Source organism: Scyliorhinus canicula, chromosome 21 (genome assembly GCF_902713615.1).
Source record: "Scyliorhinus canicula chromosome 21, sScyCan1.1, whole genome shotgun sequence".
Taxonomy (NCBI): domain Eukaryota; kingdom Metazoa; phylum Chordata; class Chondrichthyes; order Carcharhiniformes; family Scyliorhinidae; genus Scyliorhinus; species Scyliorhinus canicula.
Window position 1 is genome coordinate 42036335 of NC_052166.1, and position 17919 is coordinate 42054253.

Below are 17919 nucleotides of genomic sequence, written 5' to 3' on the forward strand. Positions count from 1 at the left end.
AGAAGTGATTATTTAATAGTTATCAGTGTGATCGAAACATTGAGATGTATCTTTCTTGGACAAGCTGTAGTTTTCCTAAAATACTGAAAGGTATCGTCCTCAATAAATTTTACATGGATAGTTCCGTAGCTTATAGTGCCATGGTATTTTCCTTACTGCCTTTCAATCATTTTTCTTTCTGAAACTGTCTCTGTCAAAATATTTGATTTTTAAAAGACCTTATAGAATTTCAGGTCTGTATGGCGCTACACAATTGCTCCAGCCCTCCCAATGTTTTTATATAGTTTTATCACTCGAAAGAAAGACCTTTCATCCATGTAACTCTTTTCACAACTTCACGATGTTCCAAAGCGATTTGCTGCCAATGATTATTGCGGAACCGGTGGTGTAGTGCTGATGTCACTGGACTAGCAACCTACCCCAGGCTTTGGGGGACACTGATTCCAATCCCAATACGGCAGCTGGTGAAATTTGAATTCAATTAAAAAATCTGGAATTCGAAACCTATCCCCAGTAACCGTGATAACGAAACCAATTGTCATAAAAACCCATCTGTTCACTAATGTCCTTTATGGAGCGAAATCTGGCCTACCTGTGACTCCAGACCCATAGCAATATGTGGTTAATTCTTAAGTGCCCCCTGCAATAGCCTATCAAGCCACTCTGTTCAAGGGAAATTAGATGCCAACAAATGCAAGCCTTGCAGCAACACACAAATCCTATGAAAGAATAAATTTTAAAAAGTACATTTGAATTGTAGCAACTAGTAACATAGGAAACAGGACAGCCAGTTTGCACATATGAAGGCCTTCCAAATATCAATGAAATTGATTTTTGTTTAAAAACTTTATATTCATTTTTATCAAATAATCAACAAAAGAAAACAAACAAAAATAAAATGCCAATCCCCAAACAGCACTCCATTCAATATACAGACCAAACCATCACCCGTACATTCCAAGTAAAAAGGAAAATTAACAATCAATCCGTTAAGTGTCCTCGAGAACAACAATAACTCCAACCCACCCTACTAAAGTTCAATGGAAACCAATTCTCGAAAGTGCATAATAAACAGTCCCTGTGAATTGTAGAACCCTTCCTTCATCCCCATCAGCTTAAACTTCACCTTCTCTGAGTCAAAAATTCCAACAGGGCCCCCACCAAGCAGAGGCACTGGGTGGAGAAGCTGACCTCCACTCCAACAGGACCCGCCTCCGGGCAATCAGCAAGACGAAGGCATCTGCCCCCGCACCCACCTGCAGCCCTGGCCAGTACGGCACCCTGAAAATGGCTTCAGGGGCCCTGGTTCCAAGTTTACGTGTGCTACCCCCGAGGTGACACGGAAAACCTTCCTCCAATACTTCTCCAGCTTCGGACAGGACCAAAACATATGTACATGGTTTGTGGGGCTCCTCCTACATCGCTCACACACATCTTCCACTCCCTCAAAGAGTCGGCTCATCCTTGCCCTCGTGAGTTATGCCCTATACACAACCTTCAGCTGTATCTGTCCCAACCACGCGCTCAAGGTTGAGGCGTACACCTTCTGGAGCACCTCACACCACAAACCATCTTCCATAACCTCCCCCAACTCTTCCTCCCACTTGGCTTTAATCCCCTCCATGGATTCCCCATCTTCCCCCAGAATCCTCTCGAAGATCGCCGCCAACAATGAGGGGGCTGGCGCGATCAGGAAGCTCTGACCTCCTTCCCAGCAAAGTCCCGGAGCTGCAGGTACCTAAACCCTTCCCCCCCAGTCCATATTTCTCCCCATCTCTTCTAACCTTGCAAAATGTCCCCCTGGAACAGATCAATGAAATTGATGATCTGTTTTAGATATTGATTCATAGATAAATCTTATTGACTATGAGCACTCACATGCTGTTCTTCAGATAGTGCTTTGGGCTCTTTTGTATCCACTCAAGAGGGTAGACATTTTAATCTGAACGACATCACCTTTGTGAGTACGGTACTCCTTTAGTAATGCATCAAAGTTCCAGCCTAGGTTATGTACTCAAATCTTGAGTGGAATGTGAAACCTTGACCTTCTATAAAAGAGACAGGAGTACTACAAACTGAGCCAAGTCTGACAACTACTGGACCCAATGAATTATTCAGATAACTATATATTAGTGTTGAAGTTGTTTTAAGAAGCGGATGTTGCCTAATCTAACACTAACTCAATTTCCTCCTTGTTTTATTTTTCTAGGAAGCTGAGCGAGCCATTCAGTGCTTAAATGGCAAACTTGCTCTCTCTAAGAAACTGGTAGTGCGCTGGGCACATGCACAAGTGAAGGTGAATACTGTTGCTGAATTTCTCAACTTGTCACAAATATTTAAAGTTCCTGTAGATTTTTCAGAAAGGATTTGGAATTTAAAAGTGCAGCCTTTTGGTTTGCTATACTGGGCTATAATATTATACAATCTGTACTGTTGGCACAATAAATGCTTTTATTTGCGCCTTTAAACAATCCAGATCTTTTCTTCAGCCCTGGTGTAAGTATATCTTGTATTTCAGGTTTTAATTTTATAAGTATTTTTAATGTCTATCCGAAAAAATAATTCACATCGCAACATCAGTTTGAGTACCTTATTTTCCCAACATTGTTTTGCCTACTTCTGGCCCCTTTGTTAACTGAACTTTTGATGTTGGAAGATTTTGGTACCTGAACAGTAAGTGGGGCAGACTCATGGACAGAACATGTCATTACTTGGCGGAGAGGCGGGGGAGTCATGGTATTCCACTGGACTAGTAACCTAAATACCCATGGTAATGCTCTGGGTTTGATTTTTTTTAAATTTAATAAATATTGGGAAATGAAAATCTAATGATTGTCATAAAAATCCATCTGGTTCACTAACATTATTTTAGGGAAGGAAATCTGTCATCCTTACTTCAGGCCCACAACAATGTGATTGATTCTTAATGCCCTTTGATATGGCCCAACAAGCCACTGAGTTGTATCAAATCTTTAAGACAAAAGTCTCAAAAAGGGATAAAACCAGATGGACAATCCAACATCAACCTCGGCACCGGAAACGAAAATGGCAAAATCAGTCTGTCAACCCTGAAAAGTCTTTCTTACTTACATCTTGGAGATTGTACCTAAATTGGGAGAGCTGCCTCAGAGATTAGTCAAGCAACAGCCTTTAATTGTCATATTCACGGAATCATACTATACAGAAAATGTCCCAGATACCACCATCGCCATCTCTGAGTCTCTATCCCACTGCCAGGAAAGACTCAGCAGAGTGGCATTATACAGTCAGGAGGGAATTAACACAGACCAACACTGGCTTTGGACCACATGATGTCTCATGGCAGCAGGTGAATCAGTGCTCCTCCATGTTGAACACCATTTGGAGGAAGCACTTGAAGGTGGCAAGGGTGCAGAACCACTTCAGTGTCCATTACCAAGAGTGGCACGGGAGCACCATTTCAGACCGAGATGGCTCAGTTCCTTAAAGAACATAGCTGAGTAGGTGGTGCTAACTATAGGAAGGAATGTATTTGACCTCTTCCTCACCAACCTGCCTGCCGCAAATACATCTGTTCATGACAAAATCAGTCTGAGTGACCACCGTCCCAAGTCACCTAAGCTGCTTTCCTTTTTAAGGGGGAGAGCTGACTGATGGTGATTTAACCTGAGGATCACCACACCCCAGATATGAGGCAAGGTTGAGAAAGCAGGACTTCATGACAACCTCAGCTGGTACGGGAATTGAACCTTCGCTGTTGGTCTTGCTCTGTATCACGAACCAGCTGTCCAACCAACTGAGCTAAACCGGCCCCCTTTTACCGCATAGTACCTGTGGAGATGAAGCATTTTTTACATTGAAGATACCCTCCATCATGTTGTGTGGCATGGGATATGGGATAGATTTCGAACAGATCTAGCAAGACAAGACTGGACAACCAGGAGGTGCTACAGGCCATCAGCAGCAGCAGAGTTGTACTCCACCACCCAGCATATTCCACATTCTACCATTACCATCAAGCTAGAGGATCAGTCCTGGTTCAATGAAGAGTGCAAGAGAGCAAGCCAGAAGCAGTGCCAGGCATACCTGAAAATGTGTCAACCTGGTGATGCTACAACACAGGACTACTTGTGTGCAAAACAGTAACTGACAGGCAGAGCTAAGCAATTCCACAACCAACTGATTTGATCTAAGCTCTGCAGTCCTGCCTCATCCAGTTGTGAATGTTGGCAGACAACTAAACAACTCACTGAAGGAGGAGGCTCCTCAAATATCCCCATCCTCAATGATGGGGGTATCCAGCACATTAATGTAAAGGACAATGCTGAAGCATTTGCTACAATCTTTAGCCAGAAGTGCTGAGTGGTGGTCCATCTCACTCCTCCGGGAATCCCCAGCATCACAATGCCAGTTTTCAGCCAATTCCAGGTGATACCAATAAACGACTGAAGGCACTGGATATTACTAAGCTATGGGCCCTGACAATATTCCGGCAATATCCTGTGCTCCAGATTGCCAGGTAGATGCCAATGTTGTAGTGGAATGGCAAGTTCTGGAAAATTGTCGAGGAATGTCCTGTATACAATAAGCAGGAAATATCCTACCTGACCAATTACCACCCCATCAGTCTACTCTCAATGTGATGGAAGGGTTTATCAACAATGCTGTAATGCAACACTTAATTAACATAACATGCTCACTGAATCTCGGTTTTCAGTTCTGCCAAGGATACTCAGTCCCTACCTCGATACAGCCTTGGTTTAAACCTGGACAAAAGAACTGAGCTCCAGAGGTGAGTGTGATTGATTGGAGTGATACCTAACTCAAACAAAGATAGTTGTGATCGTTGGAGGGTCAGTCTTCTCAGCTCCAAGACATCACTGTTGGAGTTCCCCATCCATCCTAGGCCCATCCATCTTTAGTTGCGTCATCAATGATCTTCTGTCCATCATAAGGTCAGAAATGGGGATGTTCACTGGTATTCAGCAACATTCGTGACTCTTCAGATGCTGAAGCTGTCCAAATCCAAATACAGCACGACCTGGACAATATCCAGGCTTGGGCTGATAAGTGGCAAGTAACATTTGTGCCACATAAGTACTAGGCCATGACCATCTCCACCCAGAGAGAATCTAGCCACCTCCCCTTCACATTAGATGGTATTACCATCACTGAATCCCCAATATCAACTTCCTGGGGTTACCATTGACCAGAAACTGAACTGGATTTGCCATATAAATATTGTCACTATAAGAGCAGGTCAAAAGCTAGGAATCCTGCTGTGCGTCCTTCTGACTCCCAAAATCCAGTCCATGACACAAGGCATAAACAGGAGTGCAATGGAATACTCTCCACTTGCCTGGATGAGTGCAACTCCAGCAACACTCAAGAAGCTTGACACCACCCTGGACAAAGCAGCTGTCTGGATTGGCGTCCCCTACAGCAAATATTCACAGTCTCCATCACCAACTCGTAGTGGCACCAGTGGCTACTGTCTGCAAGATACACTGTAAGAACTCACCACGGCTCCTTAGACAACATCTTCCAAACCCATGACAGCTGTCATCTAGAAGGGCAAGGGCAGCAGACACTTGGGAACACCACAACCTCGAATTTCCTCTCCAAGCCACGCTCCAAGTCCATCCTGACTTGGAAATAAATCGCTGTTCTTTTCCTGTCACTGGATCAAATTCCTGCGACTGCCTCCCTAACAATTCTGTGGGTGTACATACACCACAGGAACAGAGGTTCAAGAAGACAACTCACCACCACCTTCTTGAGTGTAATTAATGATGGGCAATAAATGCTGGCCAACCAGCAACCCTCACCTCGCATGAATGACTACGATGACACAGTGGTTAGCACCCCGGTTCAATTCCGGCCTTGGGTGACTGTGGAGTTTGCTGCATGGGCCCTCTGGGTGCTCCGGTTTCCTCCCACAGATTAACGATGATCAATGCGCGGAGTTCCGGACATGGGGCAAGGGCAGTAGAGTGTTCTTTTGGCTGATCAGTGCAGACTCAATGGGCTGAAAGGGTAGAAGGGCAGAAAGGCCTCCTCTGTACTGTAGGGATTCTATGGATTCTAATTTCAGAACTGCTGAAATATCATCACCAATTCAGTCATTGTGGAGAATTCTACTCAATGTGCAACACGCAGTACTGGTCATCTGTCCCAACGGTTGTGATTAACATTTGCGTATTGCAACAGTGCTTTATACCGACACTCGTGTCTGATGTGTGCCAACATCTGTAATTTCAGACGGGGCTCTTATCACAGTGAATTTAATATGTTGAGATAAGGAGCTGGTAATGTGTTACAGTGCGTTGTGTCGATGGTCAGAGCTCTCAGTCTGCATTGTGGGTGGAAGGGAGGAGAGAATGAGTGAGGAATTGGTCTTTTTTGAAAAATATTTTTCTTGGCTTTTTCAAACGAATTGGCCTTTTACCTTAAATGAATGAAGTTTTCAAATTGATGATGTCTGGTTCTCAATAGGTTAATTTGGGGTTGAAATAGAGAAAGTGAGGCCGCAGCAGCGCTAGTTCCTTTCATCTGACTCCTGCCAAAGATTGTTTTTGTCATATTCAGTATTGTTGATTGCAGTAGTCATGTCGGCTGATTAATTTATCAAACTATGCTAGTTTCTGTATTGAGTGCTGTCATAAATAATGGGGAACATTCTATAGCATTCTAATTCTGACTTATAACTTGGTTATGTTGGGGACCCTGGCTATTTTGATGAAAATTGCCTGGGTAAGGAGCGGTTAACAGCTGCGGGACATTTCAAAAAGTTCCGCCCAGAACGTAAGTTTGAACAACTGCCAAGTCAAACATTTCTCAGGAAACTGAACATGCTGATGCTGTATCAGGGGGCCTTACAACCTGGGACTTGGGGCAGGGACCCTAACTTCCATATTTCAGGGTGGGGGAGTCTACAGCTAAATTGAAAATTGTAACTTCTGTTTTCAGAATTATAGTAACCAGCTTTTCATATATTTTGTTTAAAACGTTCATTTTAGTTAGACGTATCATGATGTTGTCTTTACTCATTCATTAATTGTGTTCTATTTATTTTTTTCTTTGTAAACATTCCAAAATAATTATATTCTAAAGTAAGTGTAGAAATAGACGTTAACACTAATCTGCACTGAAAGTGTCTACATGACTATATCGAAAGTACAGCGGGAGATTATTGCTTCAAGAACCAGTCGTAAGTGATTTATCCTAGCTCTCTAGTGTACTTAGCTTTAAAAAAGTGGAAACATTATAAATGATTTAGGGATGACATAATCTCCAGTGGACTGCATAGATAAACTTAACCAACATTATTTAACTTTATTTAGAACACACCTCTCGTAACTATTGAAAGTCGGAGCTTATTACAGATTATGGTAGTTTTTCTGCAAGAACTGTGGATTGTTTTTGGGACGCTTGAGCCAATAGTCTACACATATCAGTACTGTCACTTGCTCACTTAGGCAGAAGGGGGAAATACAACAGTCGCTTTTGTGAAGAGCTAGAGAATTATATGATATTTGAACATCAGCTTAATCCTTCAGATACCGCTGCCCCGATTTTTCTACAACTTGTGGATCTCTCATTCACTTTTGTATTTCATTGTGTTACAAAATAGAACATGCATGTACTCTTGTAGATTTGTGAATCATGTACAAATTGTACATAATTGTGTATATGCACTGTATAAAATAACATTGCATAGAGATTTAAATTGATCAAGTATTCATTCACTATTTAAGAGCTGTTTGAGTTAGTACTTCCATGCATTTGATGTCTAACGCTGCTTCAGAATCATCTGGTGTTTAATTATGCACTATTGCCATCTAACTAGATGTACGTGAGCATTGTTCTGCTCAGTTAACTTTATCTGAACGTGCCTGAATAATATGCATTCCAGTTATGTGAATATAGTTTTTGCCAAAAACCTGGTGTATTTGTGGGGAGCACAGGTTGAAGATGAGGGAAAGTGTTGTATCTCTACTGCTAATCTACACCAAGTGTAGCTTTTTTGCTGGAAGCACAGGATAACGTTTACTTTCCTACTTTTGTATCGCATATTTACAGTTCTTAATTGTTGCTGTGAACAATTATTACATTCCAGCAGTCCATTGTTTTGCCCATAGGTCGGTTGGTTAATGTTTCTCCATATTTGTACTGAAGAAAATGTACTGTTTGCACTTAAAATAATTAATTTTGGGGGTGGCACGGTGGCGCAGTGGTTATCACTGCTGTCTCACAGTGCGGAGGACCTGGGTTCGATCCCGGCCCCGGGTCACTGTCCGTGTGGAATTTGCACATTCTCCCCGTGTCTGCATGGATCTCACCCCACAAACCAAAGATGTGCAAGGTAGGTGGATTGGCCATGCTAAATTGCCCCTTAATTGGAAAAAATGGTTTAAGTTAGTTTTTTTTAAATTAAAAATAATTAATTTTGTTGTAATTATTTTTTAAATTCACTTTGCGATATGTTGGCTCCGCTGGTTAGGCGAGCATTTATTGCCCATCCCTGGTTTCCCTTCAGAAGGGTGAGCTGCCCTCTCAAGCTGCTGCAGTCCCTGAGGTGTAGATATACTCAGTGCTGTTAAGGAGTGAAGTCCAGGATTTTGACCCAGTGACAGGGAAGGAACGAGGATATATTTCCAAGTTATGATTGTTAGTGACTTGGAGGGGCCCCTCCAGGCGGTGGTGTTCCCAGGTATCTGCTGCTCTTGTCCTTGTAGATGGTAGTCGTCATGGGTTTGGAAGGTGCTGTCGAAGGAAACTTGGTGAGTTCCTGCGATACATCTTGTAATTGGTTCACACTACTGCTACTGTGCGTCAGTGGTGGAGAGAGTGAATGTTTGTGAAAGGGATAACAATCCAGTGGACTGCTTTGTTCTGGATGATGTCGAACTTCTTGTGTTGTTGGAGCTGCATTCATTCAGGCAAGCAAAGAGTATTCCATTACATTCCTGACTTGTGCCTTGTAGCTGGTGGATAGGCTTTGTGAGTTACTTGCTGCAGGATTCCTAGCCTTTGACCTGCTCTGGTAGTCACAGTATTTATATGACTAGTTCAGTTTCTCAGCAATGGTAACCCCCAGGATGTTGTTTGTGAGGGATTCAGTGATGGTAATGCTATTGGATGTCATGGGATGATGGTTAGATGCCCTCTTGTTGGAGATGGTCATTGCCTGGCACCTGTGTGGTGCCAATGTTACTTGCCATTTGTCAGCCCAAGCCAGGATATTGTACGGATCTTGCTGCATTTAGATTCAAACTGTTTCAGCACCTGAGGAGTCATTGTCCAGTCATCAGCAAACATCCCCACTCCTGACCTTCTGATGGAAGGATGGTCATTGATGAAGCAGCTGAAGATGGCTGGGCCTAGGATATTGTTAGTGTTTTGTACTAGCAAGTTGGGTAACTACCTGGCAGAAACCAAGTGCTCTTAGACTAAAATATAATATATTCTTTGTTGTTTCGTCCCCCTGATGCAAATTTATACGAGTGGATTTCAGATTTGAGATTTATCTACTGTTATTTCATCAAAGGTTTGACCCAGTGAAAGTTTATCATCTATATTTCTTCCACTTTTTTTAATGCAGAGATATGATCAATACAAAAATGATAAGATTCTTCCTATAAGCCTGGAGCCTTCTTCAAGCACTGAGCCAGTACAGTCCAATCTGAGGTAATGTAGAGAATGTTTCTTTAACCAGTTAGTCGCAAATATGTAAAGTCTGCAGAACTGGGTAGTGTCAATGTATGCCATGGAAGACAGAACCTCTTATTTTTCTTTAATGGACACAAGATCCAGAGGGACAATGCTGATAAAAGCAGGGCAACTCTTCCTGGTGTCTTGGCCAGGTCATTGGCCTAATATGTATACTACCCGACTTGCTGAACATTTCTAGCATTTTCTGTTTTTATTTCCGATTTCTAGCATCTGCAGTATTTTGTTTCTGAATAATGGATTATAATTGCATTTTTCTGTTCCTCACTATGAAGTAAGCAAAACTCCATTGTTTAATTGATTCGTGTTTAACTACCTTTAGAGTTTTAATATAAAACAAAGACTTTTTTTTTTGATTCGTTGCTTGCTGAGCCAGCGTTTATTGCCCATCTTGAAATGGCCATTTCAGGGGGCATTCCAGAGTCAACCACATTGTGGATCTGGAGTCACATGCAGGCCAGACCAAGTAAGGACATTGGGGAACCAGATGAAACAATGGTTTCATAGTCATCGTTAGACTTTTAATTCCAGATTTTTATTGAATTCAAACTTCACTATCTGCTGTGGTGAGACCCGAACCTGGGTCCCCAGAGCATTACCCTGGATCTCTCGATTGCTAGTCCAGTGACAATACCATTTCGGCAGTTCCGTACTCCATTGCATTTATACAATGCTTTTCATGACTGCAGAATGTCCCAAATGACCTTTCCACCAATGAAGTACTTTTGACATGTATTCTTCGTTGTAATGTAGGAAAAGCGTCAGCCAATTTACATACCGTAACGTCCCACAGGCAGCAATATGGTAACAATCAAATCATATGTTCTAGTGACGCTCGTCAAGGTGTACTTATTGGCCAAGCCATTGGGAAGAGCTCCCCTGCTTTATCAGAATTGTGCCCCTGGGTCTTTTATATTCGCCTTAGAGGGTAATCAGAACATTGGTTTAATATCTCATCCACAAAGCAGGATACATTCTCTCAGTGAGGCATTGAAGTATCAGGCTAGAGTCTTATGTGCTTAAGTCTCTGGAGTGAGGTTTAAGCCCACGGTCTTCTGACTCTATAAGTGTGCTATCCACTGATATTCAATTCTGTTTGATTCATTTACTACAAGAACAGCATATTTTGAGCTTCTATGGCCACCATCAATAAGTAATAATATTTATTATTGTCACAAGTAGGCTTGCATTAACACTGCAGTGAAGTTACTGTGAAAATCAGTCAAGTTTACAAGATGAGAAGATCCAAGACCTGCATGGGTTTAGCTGGTAACTGGAGATAACGTAGCTATGCTAAAATGCCTCGACATGTCGGGTTAGGCAGTGTGGACTGGCTTACATCAGTCAGAACTTCTGCTCCTAGTCAGAATCCAGAAAACCTGATTGGGAATTCCATGTATGGATCAAGGGTGAGGATAGGATTTGGCTTAGCTGGGTGTACCCACAGACATCTAGATCATTGACATTAACCATCAAGGCTCCAACTGGAATGCTGGCCACTTAGATCATGGAGCTATAGCCCAGTGAACAACCAGTACCTTCAAGAATTGATGTAATTTGGATGGGGGGGAAGAGAGAGAAAGGGGGAGTTAAATTGCGCGTTTTAAAGCATTTTTATTACACACTCCAGAACTAAGCACGGTCATAACTAACAAAACAAAACGTGGAATGGAAGGAAGAAGTCAAATATGAATTTGACTTGTATAAATTATACAGATATGCTGAAACCCCTGCTTGGCCAGCTGATTTTCTTTCTCTGTCCATCTCTACAACTAGGTAAAATGTCAAAAAAGGACAGAATCAAGCAGTTTGATGTGCTTCATGTATCACATATTGGCACACTGGAATGTTTTCATGTATTTGCTTTTCAAACACTTTTTAAATTAGACAAACCTTATTATTGTTCCCACTAAACTGGATATACAACTGGCTCACTATAACTAGTGCTTCTGATAGTCAAGGTATAAAATGATAAACCAGGTGATATTTACATTGAGAATCTAACATACGAATACGCAGCCAGTGGTCTAAGGCTTTTGTAAAATGGTGTCAAGATTGTATAGGGATGGGCGGCGCGTGGTTCGCATTGTTGCCTCTCGGCACCAAGGACCCGTTTCACTCCCGGCCCCGGGTCACTGTCCGTGGGGAGTTTGCACATTCTCTCCATGTTTGCAGGGAGTCATCCCCACAACGCAAAGATATGCAGGGCAGGTGGATTGGCCACGTAAAATTGCCCCTTAATTGGAAAAAAAATAATTGGGTAGGGACAGATACCTGTGGCCATGTTGTTTAACTGTTACTGATTCACCTGCTGTTGCAGTCAAAGCCCAAGAACAGAATAAAGGCCAAAGCCACTTGCTTGCAGAAAGTGTACCAAATTTTCACGGTGATAGTGAAACTGGTTTGAAATAGTGTAATACATTTGAAGATCCATACTAAATAGACTGCTTTAATTAATATAAAATCAGAGCACATTTGAATAGCACAGCCTACAAGTGGAGTTCCCACTTTAAGAAATTACATAGAAAGCTCTGGTATTTTTCTTATATGGAGTCCAAACTATGCTGTCAAACATTGGTGGGGTCCCAATAGAATTTTTCCATTGGGTGTACTATGAAATCTTAAACTTGAGCCGTTAAAAAAAAAAAAAATTAGGGATGGATTTGATTTGATTTATTGTCACATGTACCAAAGTACAGTGAAAAGTATTTTTCTGCGTCCAAAGGAACGTACACAGTACGTGCATAGTAGACAAAAAAAGAATAATCAACAGAGTATATTGACAAATGGTACATTGACAAACAGTGATTAGTTAGAGTGGGGAACAAGGGGCCAAACAAAGCAAATACATGAGCAAGAGCAGCATAGGACATTGTGAATAGTGTTCTTACAGGGAACCGATCACCCCGAGGGAGAGTCGTTGACTCTAGTAGCTGTGGGGAAGAAGCTATTCCTATGTCTGGATGTGCGGGTCTTCAGACTTCTGTATCTTCTGCCTGATGGAAGGGTCTGGAAGAAGGCAAAGCCTGGGTGAGAGGGGTCTCTGATAATGCTGTCGCCTTCCTAAGGCAGTGGGAGGTGCCTTCCTGAGACAGCGGGAGGTGTAGACAATCATGTGCGGGTGGCAAGCTTCTGTGATGCGTTGGGCTGAGTTCACCACACTCTGCAGACATGGGTCTTTAAAGCACATTTAGATTTGTGATCCATATTACATGTCCCATTTGATTACTGGAAGCGTATTTTCATGCACTGGGAGTTTGAATTTGAATTTATCACAATCCTTCTACAATAGATGATATCTCGAGTGTGTTCAGCAGAAGGAAAAACAAAATGGGTGCGATTTACTGAATGCAGTTTGGTCATTGAGTGCACTGCGTTTTGATTCATGTTATTTCAAGCTGCAAACAATTGCCCTTTAGTTGGTTGAATCAAATTCTAGGTACTGATGTTCTGAAAATGTAACTCTTTCTGCCACCAAGGCTATTCCATTATTTAAAATAAAAGTTTCTTTTGGTATTGAAATGAAAACTTCAAACATTTTAGGAAAGCTTTTATATTCGTGCTTGACATCAGATATCTGCATTTTCAGAAGTCTAGCAAACAAGATCTTAAGCTATTATGTTAATAGCCAGCTACTTGATTTCAAAAGCCACTTTTCAATTGACTTTTCAAAGCCACGGCATATAATGTAGATTAAAGCGCTTTAATCTTGTTCTAATGGTCATCTTTTTTTTTTATTTGCAGCATTAGTGCAAAAATAAAAGCAATTGAAACCAAGCTGAAAATGATGGCCGAAAACCCAGATGCCGAGTTTACAGGGTCCCCAACTTACTCGTACAATAAGCCCACAGACAAAGCACAGAGTAACAAATCACGAACTGCTCCCTATTCTAGGGTTTCTCGGAAATCCAAGCGATGACCGTAGCCAAGACCTTACGTCGTTTCAGTCAGATTCTTTTATCAGATTTCTTCGTATGATATTCAGTGGCACTGTAAACCCTAACTGTTACTGCACAGTGACTTGATATGATATAATTTATTTTTATACAGAATAACTGATTAAAGCTTTTCGTCTTTAGAGCATGAGGTTCAAATGTAATTAGGAGTACTTTGGCTCTTCATCCTGAGAAGCTGAGTTCCTCATCTGGGCATCAGTTTTGGCCATGCTGTTTGAGACTCTTGTGCCCGTGACTTTGGATGCAACAGAAATATGGCTGTTACTTGAGTAGTGTCACTTAACAACTTACAATTTGTGGCGCAAGGATGTTCTGCTGTGGTTTATCATGTAGGAGGCATCCATAATCTTGCAATTCTCTATTTAGCCCAGCTTTCCGCTGAAGGCCATTAATTATATGGTGATATTTACCCCTTCCATTTCTTTGCCAATTTAGAATTTGAATGCAAATGCAGTTGCCGATTTTGATAGCAATAAGCATCATGGAAAGTCTGGTGATAATACAGGAGTTTTACACTGTATTCAAATTGGATTGAGAGTTTGTTGGATCATAAACTGATAGTTGCAAAATAGTATGTGCTGGCTGTTCTTTTCCACGATACAACAAAGATGAGTAATTTAGCAATGGTGCAGCATGGTGGCACAGTGGTTAGTACTGCTGCCTACGGTGCTGAGGACCCGGGTTCGATCACTATGATACTGGTTTGGGTTTGAGGAAGGCCAGGGTCCAAGGTATTGTGCAATGGATAATGATAGACCCAACATCCAATCCTTGTAACTCTGTTTATTTTCCATGATCCTGTCGGAGGCCAGCAGCTTTTCCTTTTGTCTTTATTCACTATTCACAGGCCTTAAAATTCGTAAATATATTGAGATTGGCAGGTAGAGCTTGTGACAAACATCGCTAAAGAATAACTGAAAAATATACTCCCCAGTTTTTTTTTATAATAAGACCAGACTTGTGTATATTTTTAAAGGAGCCGGTAACTTTCTCGTCAACCCTGATCCCAGCATATTCTTGCTCTGAGGATATGATTCGTAACAGAGTATGGCCGTTGGGATCGTGATCTGCACTGCTTGCCGCATGTTACATGAGGTTTATCATCCTCTGCAACTAATCAGAAATAGTTTTCTCCTTCACATGCAAGGGGGAACAATTTAAACCATTTGTAACAAAATATTTGCCATGCAGTAACATGAACGGTCATGTAATGTACGAACATAGATTTGTAAATATTTACAAGAATTGATACTGTTACTCCAAACAGCCTTGGAGTTAAATTGGTTAATGTTATGGGGGTTGAAGTGTAGATTTTATATTGCAGCTAGCCAGATGTCTTGAGCACTATGACGGAGCTTTTTGAAGAGTAGGCCTTTCTTATCTTTAGCCAAGCCACTAACTCAATCTCAGGAACTGACTGGCTTCTTTTTTCCAATGTAAACCACCCAAAACGGTAAGATTGCTTCCTCTTTTTTTTCCAATTCTTGGTATTAAAATCAGCCCCAGAGTGACTGGATAATTCCTCTTCACGATGGGTTGAACCTATGACTTGGAGAAGGGGCCAATACTTAACCCTAGGTTTTTACTGTCATCCCTGGAACAGATCATGATTTCAATTAGAAACTGTATTTTGTATATATTTTATGACTGAATCCCTTTTGAAGACATTGCCCTATCAAATAATGGGAAAATGTTAATGTAATTTCTTGTGTAAATCTGTTATTTATGGCTTGCAATTAACATGTTTAGGTAAACATATTAGACTTCCAAATCAGCAACATTGATTGAATGGAATGTATTGGTTGTTTTTTTCAGATTTTGTCATTGGTATAAGAAATTTCAATTACTGTAAAGCCTGTTTTAATATTTGGAAACTATTAAAATGAATGTATTTAAAACTAGTTGGCTTAAGTATAATTGTGTATCTGATCAATACTGATTTAACAACATCACTATCCAATACGTTTGGAATATTTTACATGCAAAATAACTGCTAAATGATTAAAGTATAGTTGTTGCACTGTGATACTGTGGTGCATTAAATTCTCCTGGGCAGGAAACATGTTTACAGTATCTATTTGTCTACTACAGTCTCTGGCTTACATTACAGAGAGTCCACAAATTCCCAATGCTGCATTAAAATCGGGAGAATAATTGGCTTTAGAACTCTAGAAATACTGTTTATTGAAAAGGAAGAAATAATGTGATACAAAATTCCAGGACTTCCCAAAGTACATACGTCAATGAAACACTTTTAGAGCATATTTGCTGTAGTAATACAAGATACCTATGATGGCATGGTGGTTCACACTGCTGCCTCACGGCTCCAGAGTTGCAGGTTGAATTCCGGCCTCGGGTTACTGTCTGTGTGGAGCTTGCACTTTCTCCCCGTGTCTGTGTGGGTTTCCTCCCACACTCCAAAGAAGTGCAGGTTAGGTGGATTGGCCAAAGTAAATTGCCCTTGATGTCCAAAAGGTTAGATGGGGTTATGGCGATACAGTGGATGTGTGGGCTTAAGTAGGGTGCTCTTACCAACGGCCGGCGCACACTCAATGGGCTGAATGGCCTTCTGCACTGTAAATTCTATGATCTATGGCAACAGTGTAAAGTTTTTTTTTAAAATTTTTATTCAAATTTTCACAAAAAAGAAAACAATAACAGAAAATTCTAAGAACAAAAAGAACAGCCCCCCCCCCCCCCCCCCCCCGTAAATACAAAAGAGAAGCAATAAATTAACGCCCGTCGTTGGCAAAAAACATATTCAACCCAAAACAAAAACAAAGAGACAACCCCCCTCCCACCCCCGGGTTGCTGCTGCTGCTGACCTTTTGTTTTTACCGTTCTGCCAGGAGATCTAGGAATGGTTGCCATCTCCTGAAAAACCCCTGCACTGACCCCCTTAGGGCAAATTTCACCCTCTCCAATTTAATAAACCCCGCCATATCGTTAACCCAGGCCTCCACGTTTGGGGGCCTCGCATCCTTCCACTGAAGAAGAATCCTCCGCCGGGCTACTAGGGACGTAAAGCCCAGACCACTGGCCTCTTTCGCCTCCTGCACTCCCGGCTCCACTGCAACCCCAAATATTGCGAGTCCCCAGCCTGGATTGACCCTGGATCCTCGATACCGTCCTTGCTTCACCCTTCCAAAATTCCCCCAGCTCTGGGCATGCCCAGAACATGTGGACATGGTTTGCTGGGCTCCCTGAGCACCTAATACACCTGTCCTCGGTCCCAAAAACCGGCTCATCCTTGTCCCGGTCATATGAGCCCTATGCAGTACCTGAAATTGTATGAGGCTAAGCCTTGCACACGAAGAGGAGGAGTTCACCCTTTCTAGAGCATCCGCCCACGTCCCCTCCTCAATCTCCTCACCCAGCTCCTCCTCCCATTATCTTTCAGCTCCTCCACTGAGACCTCGTCTACCTCCTGCATCACCTGGTACACTTCCGAGATCCTCCCCTCCAACCCATACCCCCGAGAGCACCCTGTCCTGGACCCCACGTGGCGGCAGCAGGGGGAACCCTGCCGCCTGACAAACGCCCTTACTTGTATGTACCTAAAGGTGTTCCCCGGGGGGAGCCTGAACTTCTCTTCCAGGTCACCCAGGCTCACAAACTTCCCATCTATGAACAGGTCCCCCAGCCTCCTGACACCTGCCCTGTGCCAACTCAGGAACCCGCCATCAATTCACCCCGGAACAAACCGGTGGTTCCCCCGTATCGGGGACCCCATCGAGGCCCCCACCTCCCCCCTGTGCCGCCTCCATAGCCCCCAAATCTTGAGGGTAGCTGCCACCACCGGGCTCGTGGTCTACCTCGTTGGAGGGAGCGGCAGCGGCGCCGTTGCCAGCGCTTCCAGGCTCGTACCCAGGATGCCATCTCCAGCCTCTTCCATGCCGCCACCTCCCCGTCCATTACGCACCATCGCTGCATTGGCAGCCCAATAATACCCACACAGGTTGGGCAACGCCAGCCCACCCCCATCCCTGCCCTGCTCCAAGAACACCCGTCTCATCCTTGGAGTCCCATGTGCCCACACAAACCCGGTAATGCTCCTGTTAACCCGCCTGAAAAAGGCCTTCGGGATAAGGATGGGGAGGCACTGGGACAGGAACAGAAACCTTTGGAGCACCGTCATCTTGACTGACTGCACCCTACCCGCCGAAGACAGCGGCAGCATGTCCCACTTCTTAAACTCCTCCTCCATTTGCTCCACCAGCCTTGTGAGGTTTAGCTTATGCAAGGCCCCCCC

General features: G+C 42.7%; 1 protein-coding gene across 1 annotated transcript in view; it reads left to right on the forward strand.

Moving 5' to 3' along the window:
- rbm18 (RNA binding motif protein 18) overlaps positions 1–15568 on the forward strand; it is a 47332-nt gene extending 31764 nt beyond the window's left edge. Inside the window, exons 4-6 of the mRNA XM_038781947.1 lie at positions 2210–2296; positions 9584–9669; positions 13456–15568. Of these exons, the coding sequence (XP_038637875.1) occupies positions 2210–2296; positions 9584–9669; positions 13456–13630 (348 nt within the window). The 3' untranslated portion in view covers positions 13631–15568. The remainder of the gene's footprint in view (positions 1–2209; positions 2297–9583; positions 9670–13455) is intronic.
- Positions 15569–17919: the final 2351 nt, after the last annotated feature.